Raw genomic sequence first — 10,823 nt, forward strand, 5'->3', positions numbered from 1 at the left:
TGGCACTGAGAGGGAAGGGAGTGAGAAGGATGGGAAGTGGGGTGGGAAGATCCAGGAAATGAAGTCCAGGTTCATCCGGAGACTGAGGTCTGACTCTCTGAAACCCACAGTAATCCACAGTGCCAGAAAGGAAGTGCTTCCTAGGTGTCTGATGCGGAAAGCTTCAGGGAAGGGGGAATCTAGCCGAGAGATCAAAGGGGACTGGTGAAGGCAACCAGACTACCAGCTGAATGGGTCAGAGCAAGAGAAAGGTCACATGGTTCAAAAAAAAAAAAAAAAAAGGAAAGCCTCCGTTTAACAAATGGCCCCTGGCTATGGTAAACTTTAATTAACTGCACTATTATAATTCACTTCCAGCCTGAGTTCCACCCGACCTGGCTCTCTTCCTCTCACTCTCTCCCTCCCTTCTCCCCCAGGTTTGTCAGGCCAGGCTTCCTTAGTGAAACCAAACTGGCTGCCTTTGCCTCTTTGCTGAATGCCTCATTATTAGAGCTACGGCTGCTGCTAATCATAGCTCTCAACAACAAGAGGAAGAAAACCATACTTTTCCCAGTTCTTAACGACAGGTCCCCCTTTCCTACCTAAATACCTGAAATCAAGTGTCTCGTAATCCTAAAAGGTCCTGAACATAATACCACAGCAGCGAAGAGATGGCTGCGGGCAGGCAGGCACCGATATGTGTGCAGAGCCAGGTAACAGGCAACTCCCAGCTGGAGCCTCCGCAGGGCACTCATAGCGTCCACACCTAGAGAGGTAACCCACACATCCAAGTTCATATGCATGGTACAGCTCTATGGCTGCACCCACCACTCCTTAACTTGATGGTGCTTTGATTACACCCGCGACACTCTATCTCTGTATTCTCAGGCTTCTGAGCTTTACCTATTTTCAGAGTGTGTGCAGTGAGAGTGGGGGCTTGGGAGCACCTTGGAGGATCTTCCGGGCGAGACAGCCTTGCTTTTTATTAATGAGCTTATGAGAAAAGTCAACCCAGGCCTTTAAGTGAAATGTGTGATTGGTAGCCAGGAAAGATGGGTTTTAGAATTAACTCTTCCTACAGTCTGCTATGCATTATCACCCCCAGGTTAATTACCCTGAGGGTGGAAATAGGTTTCATGACTCAGAAGCACCAATACAACGTTTGGCAGCAGATGAAAATGCAAGGACACATTTGCAGGAAGCTGACACACATAACTATTTATATTTGGGGAGATTCTTAAAGAGGTGAAACAGGCACCTCCCGTGTTCCAGGATTAAGAGACTTCAGCAAACCCATCAGTTGCCACTTATCCACACACTAAACACACACACACACACACACACACAGATAGACACACTGTCATGGTTTCCACCACTTCAATGATGGTGGTGGCAAAGCAGGAACAGAAACTAAAAGGGTGTTATTAACATCAAGTCCCAGCACTAACCCAACATCGACACCAGTATTCTGGGCTAACCAATGATTTATTTTTCCCCAGACGTGCCTGAGCCCAACCCACCTCCCTACCCTTCTGCTCCCTCTTTGATGGTGGTGGGGCGGGGGATCCAAGTCTCTTCCCTTATTTCTCTGCCCAGGTCGGACAGTCCTGGCTCAGCTTGCCCCGCCCAGGAACGGGGTGTGGCCAGGAATGGCTTTCAGATAGGATCTCCCGGTTTTGTTTTGCTTCCTCCCTTCTGTTTTCTGCTCTTCATTTGCCTCCCAGGAAAGTACAAGGTTCAAACCAGGTGGGTTTGTCTTGCTCCAGCCCTGGGAGGGCTGGGAGGGCTAGTCTGGTTTTTGCCAAGAGGGCACCGGGCTCTAAAAGGGATTCCAGTCCCATCCCTTCCAGATGCTGCCCCAAAAGTTGATTAGATGAATAATTACATTTTTTCACCCGTAGGATGAATAATTACATTTTTTCACCCGTAGGGATGTATTTTATCTGCTGTCATAGTGAACTTTGCCTCAGGAACTTCTTTTTGGCTCCCTTTCTCATCCCTGGCAATCTTCTGATCAGCTAAGTGGTGTGATTTTAGAAATACTTCTCAAAAGGGGGAGAAAGAAAAAAAACACAGAACGAGGTGGAAACTGCTTTTCCCATGCATCAGCTAGAAGCTGCAGGGAACCCTCGGGGCTGAGTACCAGCATTTGCTTCCCAGTAGCCCATACCCCTCCTGGCCTCCACAGATGGCTCCCACCTTTGTGGCCTTCTTGTTTTAAATGTGCAATCGCCAAGACTTCTGACATATCTAAGAGGCAAAGCACCCTAGTTTTTTGTACATTTTTTTTGCCACCTGCACAGGTCTCCGTTGCATTGGTATCAACATATACTCAGGGCGACAGGGCAAGGCACCAGCAAGCATTCCTGACAACAGCCAGTTGCAGCTGGGGCTCTTGGGGGTGGGGGGGGAATAGAGATGCTGAAGAGTAAACAGAAATCGCTTAGTCAGCAACTGTCACCTCCCCAAGAGGTGAATGTACATAGCCTGGTACCAAGGGGGAGGGGCAGTCAGACAGCACAGGGCCTTCTACAGATGCCACCTCAGAGGGTTTCTGAAGGCACTGGCATTTGTGTTCTCTGCTGGAGCCTGGAGAGTGTCCCTCTGTTGGAGCTGTGCAGTCTTAGTCCTAGAAAGACAAACTTGCTGACTCAGGGCAGAATTAATATCAATTGAATTTATTACAAGTTACTAAGCTCCAAGGCACATTACAGTGTTCTGTTAACTACAGAAATGTATAAAGGACAAACAGAGCAGGTTCTCCATGTCTAGCATTTCGCTCTACTGTTCAAAAGCATCCGTGCATCAATAAAGCAAAAACAAAACAACACGTGAAGATCCAACACATTCAGGTAAGTAGAAACAAACCAAAACATTGCCCTCACAACCTTTCAACAAAAAACACCCCGTCCCCCCCCAACACTCCCCTCACCATTTTGCAAACAGAACAGAAAACAAAACAAAATAAAGACTCAACACTGGGGCTGCTTAGAAAGAAGCTTTCACCATTTTTATAGCTTTTTTTTTTTTTTTTTTTTTTTTTTAGGCAGCAACACTGGCCTTGGGGAGAAAAAGTCTTTTTCTTTCGTGTGTGATTTTTCCTTTCAGAGAGTGCATAACATTTAAAAAATACACACCAGCAGCAGTCGTTGCTAAGGGCTATTGATTCTGTACCTAGGCAAACACTCTGCCACCAAATAAATGCTAACGAATATGATGCAAATGACCCAACCAATATTATACTGCTTAACACAAACCAGCTTATCCTTCAAATGAAGAAGTTACATACCTTTGTTTCAAAATATAGAAACATACGACGAAAATAATGTCTATACATAAGACTAACTTTTTGCAGTTTGTTATATTCACAATTCTACATGGGGGGTGGGGGAGGGAGGGTTGGAGATGGATGGGGAAGGGGCCCTCTGGACTGGAGCGGAGCTGGTCTAGGGCAAAGGAGGTGGCTGTCCTGTAGTTCAAGGGTCTCTCTCCTTTTTCACTTTAACATCCCCGGCTAAGATAGTCGCAATTTCGCCCTGCATGAAGGCCCACGGTACATTCGACCCCACTAAGGGGCATTTCTCTCCGCTGGGGCAGTACACCTCTCCGGTGGCCCCCTGGGCCTTGATACTCTCTCTAGAGCAAGGGAAGCAGAACTTGTGGCTGGGGACGGATGGGCACTGAACGAAATGAGTGTCCTCCAAACGTTCGTGACAAATGGTACAGCAGAGGGGCCCGCTGTTGGCCATGGGGGAATCCGGAATGTTTTGGGGGTGCACTTGGTCCATGCCCGGGTGGGCGCTAGGCGGCGGGGGTGCCACTTGTAAATTCAGGTCCCCATTACGTGATGTCAAGCGGCGCTGCCCCGGCACGGAGGCCGGTGACACTGGGCTGCTGCTGTTGCGCCGCGCGGACGCGGTAGTGGAGTGTACTGAACTGCCATCCTTGGGTGAGTGCGCCGTGCCCAGGGTGTCCGCCACTGACATGAGGGCGGCCATGGGGGACGGGCCGTTCTGGGGGGCTGACTCGGGCGGGGTGGTCCGATTGGAATGGGGTCCAAGAGCCGGGGGCGGCGCCCCGGCCGCGTGCCCCGGGGCCGCAAAGCCCCCGGCCGACATGGTGAGCTTCAGCGCCTCGCTCTGGTTCGCCATCCATTGCTGCCTCTGTTGCTCCTCGCCCAGCTTCAGAGCACCTTCGGCCGAGTCCGGAGGCTCGGGAGATGCCTTCCTCTTGCGCAGGCTGGCGGCTGCGCCCCGGCCCGAGGGGGCGGCAGGCGGCAGGGCCCCGGTTCCAGGCGGTGCGCTGGGGGCGCGGCTTAGACTCACCAGCGCCGTGGGCAGCATGGGGCAGCTGGCGTCCAGGTAGGGCTGGGGGAGCATGTCCGCGCCGGGCACGCCCTCCTTGAAGAAGCGCACGGCTTCGGGCAGCAGGTCCCCCAGCAAGCGCCAGTCCCCGGAGCCGTGCTTCTTCTCGTACTCCAGGTACTTGAAGCCAGAAGAGAGTCCTCGGCCGAAGTCCTTCATGCAGTCTTGGTACATCTGCTTGGCCACACCAGACGCACTGGAGTACACGTTGCCAGAGCCCGTGGGGTACTCAATGAACAGCTTCAGCTCGTAGTCCATGCCGGGCTTGGAGACGGCGTCGAATGCAAAGACACGGCCCAGCAGCGAGTGGTCCTTCTTGAAACGCACCTCGTACGGAGTGCAGCCAGCCAGAGTAAGCAGGGTGTCGCGGACCATCTTCGGCTTGTTGGCCCACTCCTCTGCGCGGTTGCGCAGGCTCTCGCTCAGCTCGGCCAGGGCCTCAGCGTTGCGCTGCTTCTCCTTCAGTTCGCGCTCCTGGTCCGTGCTTGACACCGAGCCGGGCCTTTTGCCACCGGCACCCACGCCCACCTCGGCCACCGACGACGAAGTCGAAGATGACGCTGAAGACGACGCGACCGACACGCCCGGGGCGCCCCCGAGACAAGCAGGACCCCCGGGAGCCCCTGGGGGCGCGGGCGTCGGGGGCCCACGGCTGCCCAGCCCGTGGGGCGGCGGTGGGGGTAGCACAGCGGCACTGGCAGGTCCGTTAAGCAGCGTCTGCGGCAGCAAGTTGGGGGGCACAGTGAGCTGGGGCCCTCCGCCACCCCCCGGGTTGGGGAGCCCCGTCACTAGCCCACCGTGCGTCCCGCGCCGAGACGCCACCGACGCCGCCGCCGAGGACGAGTTGGGACTCTGACGGTTCAGCTCCGGAGGTCCCTCCTCCGGGGTAGGCTTGGGGAAGCCGTTGGGGCCCCCCAAGCCGTTGGGCAGCCGCGCGGCGTGGCCGCTGCTTCCCAGGCTCACCGGCGGTGGTGGGTACTCGAAGCGGCTGCGTTGCTCGGCGGCGGCAGCGGCGGCGGCGGCGGCGGCGGCGGCTGCACTCAGGCCGTAGCGCTCCAGGCCGGACGGGGCCGCCAGCACCGCAGGCTTGCCGGAACCGTCGACGTGGTTGAGCTGTTGCTGCTGCTGCTGTTGCTGCTGCTGCTGCGCCGCGGCTGCCGCTGCCGCGGCGGCAGCCGCCGCCTCCTTAGCCGACAAGGCCACTGTCTTGACCCCGACGGGCGGCGGCGGCCCCGGGGAGCGGCCGTCTTGGAAGCAGCCGTGAGCCCGCTTTAGCTGGCGCGCGGTCTCGATCACGAACTCAATGCGATCCGCGCCCTCGTAGTTGACGCAACCGCGGCATACGGGCTCCGAGAAGTCCCAGATCATGGCCCAGGGCATGCGGGGCAGGTCGCACAGGTAGCACGATTGTCTCCGGGACGAGGACACCTGCGCCGCCGACATGATGCCAGCCCTGGGGAAGGTAGGCCCCTGCCCGGGCTGTCTCCGCGACGCCTTCTCCTCCGGGAGGACTGGTCGGTTGGGGAGGGAGTCCGGCTGCGGGGGAGGGAGGAGGGGGACGAGAAAGTTCTGCCCCAGGGGCTGGAAGGAGCGAGTCTCCACCGCCGGCGCAGCGCCTCTCCGCGGAGGCTCAGCCTCCCCGGCGGCGAACGGGTCCAGCCTGCTTCTCGCCCCCACCTCCTACTGCGGCTGTCTCGCCGGGGAGGGGAGCTCAGGCGCCTTCTTCCTGGTCCCGGGGACCCGGGGAAGCTCCAGCCCGGGGGGAGGGGGCGAAGGTGCCCGGCCGCCGCTGCCTCTTGGGCCCCCTCCCCGAAGTGGCTGGTGCGTGGAAGCCCGGAAAGGGCTCTTTCTCTCGCCCTGGGGGACACCCTACGAGCTGCGTCCTCTCCCAGCCAGGCTCCCTGGGGCGAGGGCTAGAGGGCTCAGTGCCACCCGTGCCCGTGTCCAATCTTGCTGAAGCCGCTGCTTTCCCGGAGGGCCGGGGTAGGGAGGGGGTGGCGGCAGCCAAGAGAGGAGCTTCTCCCCTCCGCAGCGTCGGCCGGTCCGCTGGCGGCGGCTGGGTTTGGACGGCCACTGCTTCCAGGACGCACGAGAGGAGAGTAGTGCACGCACGCAGGCTCCCGCCGCCCCAGGCCTGGCCGGCGCCCGGGCCGCGCGGCTGGCGGCGCTCACATTGGCTGCAGGGCGCTCGCGCGGCGCCTCGGCACGGGTCGCATCCCTTCCCGCTCGCGCTCGCCCGGAATGTGGGATTGTGATTGTTACTCTACGTTCCGGAGGCGCGTCTCGGCGCTCCCGCTCGGGCTGCGGCTCCCGCTGTCCCCGGCTTGGCCGCGCGGGATGCCGCCCGGGCGGAGCGCTGACGTCACCGCCATGCTCTGCACCAGTCCCCCCTCCCCCCTTTACACTTCCTCTGTGTGGAGCCCACTTGTTGCTCGCGAAGGGCGCATGCGCGGCCAGGCGCCCAGATTCCTCCCAGCCGGCCCCTCCTCCGCGCCTCCGCCCTCCCCTCCCCCTCGCCGTGTGTGTACAACAGCTGAGGCCCTGCGAGCTGAAGCTGGGAGCCCAGGGCTGGGGTGGAAATTAAACAGACGCTGACCTTTCCCTTCCCCGCCCGGCTTTCCGAAGTCAAAACGCGTTTAAGAACCACAAGCATCGTTTCCGACCCCCGCTCCCCACCTCACCCCACCCGCAGCAGGGAATTTACATGTCCTGGTTCAGGGCTTTGGCTGTGAATTTCATAGAGGTAATTACTCTTTTCATCTGCGATGAAACCATTTCCCCTGATATGGACGTTACACCCTTTGCCACCACCGATGCCGAAACACCTGCAAAATGAGCTGTTTCCCAATGTTACAGAAACTGCCTTTTCCATTGAATTGTTCTTGTGCCCTGGTGTAGGAACCGGGTCAACCACCGAGTCGAACGCGTTCAGGGTGAGCTGTCCCCTCCCCCAGCCGCACAGTGAAATTTTGGGCTGAACGTCGGAAGAAGCTACGAGCACCCGGAGGCCTTCAAGGAAAAGCCTGCTGGCTGCGCACAGCTGCTGTTGGGGGCGGGGAGGGGGAGGCGCTGGGGAGGCCAAACAGGTGAGTGGTTTTTCTGGGTTCGATCAAAGAAGGCGGGGGCAGCGTTTAATAATAGTCATATCTCTTTGTGGAAACCCTGGTGGCGTACTACGGCTGCTCACCAAAAGGTCGGCAGTTCAAATTCACCAGGCCCTCTTTGGAAACTCTGTGGAGCAGTTCTGTTCTGTCCTTTAGGGTCGCTATGGGTCGGAATCAACTCGACAGCAAAGGTTTTTTTTTTGTTTTTTTTTTTTTTATCTCTTTGTACAGCACAGCGCAGTTTTCAAAAGTACTTTCTCACGCCGTGATTTCATTCCATATGGACCCAAAAGGCTGGGAAAGGCCCGATTTCTTTTCCATTAAAAACTACTGCTCATCATTATTCCTCATTGCGGGGCAGATATGTTGGTTGCAGTTCTAGTTGAGGTATTTCAACTGATTTTTCAAATTATCGGGGCCGCTTCATTTTATTTCATGAAAATTGAGATAATCCTAGGGAAGGCTGGGGGAGGGAAAGCAATATAATGGGATTCCTGGTTCTGGAATTCTGGCAGACCCGCTAGGAATTTCTTCTCCAGCACTTACTGGCTTTGTGACCTTGGGCTAGTTACTTCACATCACATAATCTATTTTCCATCTGTAAAATGGGAGCAGTCATAGCTCCCAACTTATTAGGGTTGTTTGAGGTTTCAGTTTGTTTTCTTATAATAATAGTAGGCAACTCTTACTAAGACTTGCTGTGGGGCAGACACTGTGGTTTACTTGCATCACCATTAAAACACTCAATGACTCTACAAGGTAGATTGTATTATTATCTCCATTTTACAGACTAGGTAAGTAAAGAGGTTAACTAACTGGCCAGGGTCACACAGCTCTTAGAGCTGGGATCTGAATCCAGTAAATCTGATTTGAGAGATAACTTTGACAAGCGTTAGATTCCCAAAGGTGGTTTTGGGGTGTTAAAAAATTTCTGTGAGCTTCCTCCTCATTATATGTTGTATATAAAACCAAACTCATTGCCGTTGAGTCGATTCTGACTCTTAGCGACCCTATAGGATAGAGTAGAACTGCCCCCGTATGATTTCCGAGGAGCTGCTGGTGGATTCAAACTGCTGACCTTTTGGTTGGTGGCCAAGCTCTTAACCGCTGCACCACCAGGGCTCCGTGTTGCATATAATCTCATGAAAAGTGCTATGCAAATATATACCTTCCTAAGAAACCCTAGCCTCCCCTTCCAAACAGATTGTACCACTGAGTTCTTCCATATATAGAAGCTGTGGGTCTGCCACTGCCACAGACTGTAACATAAATACTGTACAGTATGTAAAGCAAGCGCTGGACTCCAAGGAAGTCGGCAGTTTAAGTGTTGGTTATTATTAGGATTGACAATAGTGTTGGTGCTATTTTGACCCAACCTTCAGAGCCTATAACCCATCCAACATGCCCCAGCACATGCCCCACTCATCTGGGGCCCCAGGTGTGAAGGAAAGGGCACTTTTTAAGAGTAGGGAGAGAAAGGGGAAAAGAGCCCTAGGGAGCCCTTCTTTCATCTCAAAGCAGCCAGATTTCTGTTTTTCAAAACAGTGAGCTAACTGTGCACCCCCCCAGTAATAACAAACTTTCCCCGACCGCCTGGCTCCCGGCAGTGAGCCTTCTGCAGAGAGCCGCTCCAGGAGCATTGCCTCACCCTCCCAGACGTCAGCCGTCTCCACACCACAGCTACCTGGAGTGAGTCAAAACAGCAGGCTGGGACATGGCGGAGCATCCCCTCTGGCCCAAGGCTTCTTAGTTTTGACTTGGCGGATTCACCAGTTTCTCTGTACTAGTACTTATTCAGCCTTTCCCTTTATCGAACCCAAAATACCGGGGAAATAACAATTTAGCCACAACCCCCATCCAGACTGCTCAAGAAAGCAAGTTGGATTCTATGTCATAGTGTTATGTTTGGTATGCGCACACATATGTCTTAATCTCCTTGTCTGTCTCTGTCTTCACTGTTCCTGAGGGAGATATATATACACACACATGCCCGACGTCTTCAGACATACTGAGTTAGAAATAAACGTGCATTTAAACAAACTTTCATCACAGTCTCAATCCTTTAAAAGGCATAGCTCTCCAGATAGCCCTCCCACCTTCCCCACCCTCCCCCCAAATAATCACCATGATTTATGGTGACACATTTCATCTTTACTTGTCTGAGACGACCGACCCTGCTTGGAAATGTGTCAGGGGCTGTGGGAGGCAGAACACCAATGTTTTAGAGATAGATTTTCCCCTGAAGGAGAAACCCATAGCGACAATGCTGCGGTGGGAAGGAACTGAGCGACAAGGGCCTTAACCCAAGATGCCAGGTGGAGAGACAGGCAGAATTCTGGCAATGGGACCTGGTAGACCAGCAGAGCCCGGCATAGCCAGGCGCAAGCAAAATCCCTCGCACCGTCTTCCCCCAGTTTCTTCCTCCGATCGCCGTCCTTCCCCTCCCCGCAGCTTGCCATGTGAGCTGGCATCCTCCGAGAACCCCCGCGCTAAACTAGGGCAAAAGGTCAGCTCTCCACCAGGCCTTTCCGGAGCGCCATAGCCAGTTTGGGGTGAGAAGGTCGCAGTGCGCCCACACACTTCGGAGCTCCCCGCAGTTTCTCTCCCGCCCCCCGCCGTTTTGTGGCAGAGATGGGACAGGAGGGGGGGGCCCCCTCTCAGGCCTGGCATCCCAGAAGCCAGCTGGCTCAGCCTTCGAGGAGGCCCCGGCTGAACCTCGCGTCACCCCCGCTGCAACGCGCGCCGCCAAGCGCTCCGGCGAGAGAAAGGCCTTTTTTGGTAACACTCCTCAGCCCCGCGGTAAGCAGGACCCGGCTCTGGCCCCCGGGAGCCGCCTCGGAGTAGATGAAAACAAATGTTTGGGTTGGGCCCTTCTCTAGCCTCTCCAATGCCCCTGCTCCCAGAGCGCCAGGAACCCCAGGGGCGCGGTGTGAGCCCTGAACCTGCAACGTGCAAAGGGGCCGCGGTGGGTGGGGTAATCAAGACAGCACAGTGATTTTACACATGTACTCTCAGGCCGGTCCGTGGCGGAAGTATTTGACTTTCCCTAAAGGATTAATCCTGGTATTAAAAGGAAGAAAAAAAAAAAGTATTAGCTTGGGCAGGGGCATAAGGTTACGCAAGAGCCACTGGAGCAGAAATCCCAGGAACAACGTGATTCGCCGAGAACCCCCGGGGAGGGGAGTCCGCGCCGCCTGTCAGGACCTGCCCAGCCTGGGGCGAGCGGGCATCTGGGCTCACCGTGCAAAATCGGGCTGAAGGGAAAGGAGGACGTAGTAGTTGCTGCTGGCACAGCGGCCGCAGCGAGCGGTCGGATCGCTTACTGCTTTCTTCCGAGGGGCGGGGATCAGGGAGGGGAAGAAAGGCGGGAGAGTCG

The 10,823-nt window shown here is 55.6% G+C and overlaps 1 protein-coding gene across 1 annotated transcript; it reads right to left on the reverse strand.

The window, feature by feature from the left end:
- Positions 1-2,640: 2,640 nt before the first annotated feature.
- Positions 2,641-6,672, reverse strand: IRF2BPL (interferon regulatory factor 2 binding protein like). The gene has a single exon (XM_049898688.1). The coding sequence runs from the start codon at positions 5,784-5,786 to the stop codon at positions 3,456-3,458; it is 2,331 nt and encodes a 776-aa protein (XP_049754645.1). The 5' UTR covers positions 5,787-6,672; the 3' UTR covers positions 2,641-3,455.
- Between the last annotated feature and the right edge of the window lie 4,151 nt (positions 6,673-10,823).

Source organism: Elephas maximus, chromosome 10 (genome assembly GCF_024166365.1).
Source record: "Elephas maximus indicus isolate mEleMax1 chromosome 10, mEleMax1 primary haplotype, whole genome shotgun sequence".
Classification (NCBI taxonomy): Eukaryota; Metazoa; Chordata; class Mammalia; order Proboscidea; family Elephantidae; genus Elephas; species Elephas maximus.

Coding starts and splice junctions, on each gene's coding strand:
- IRF2BPL (XM_049898688.1), bottom strand. CDS start 5,786: ATGTCGGCGGCGCAGGTGTCCTCGTCCCGGAGACAATCGTGCTACCTG.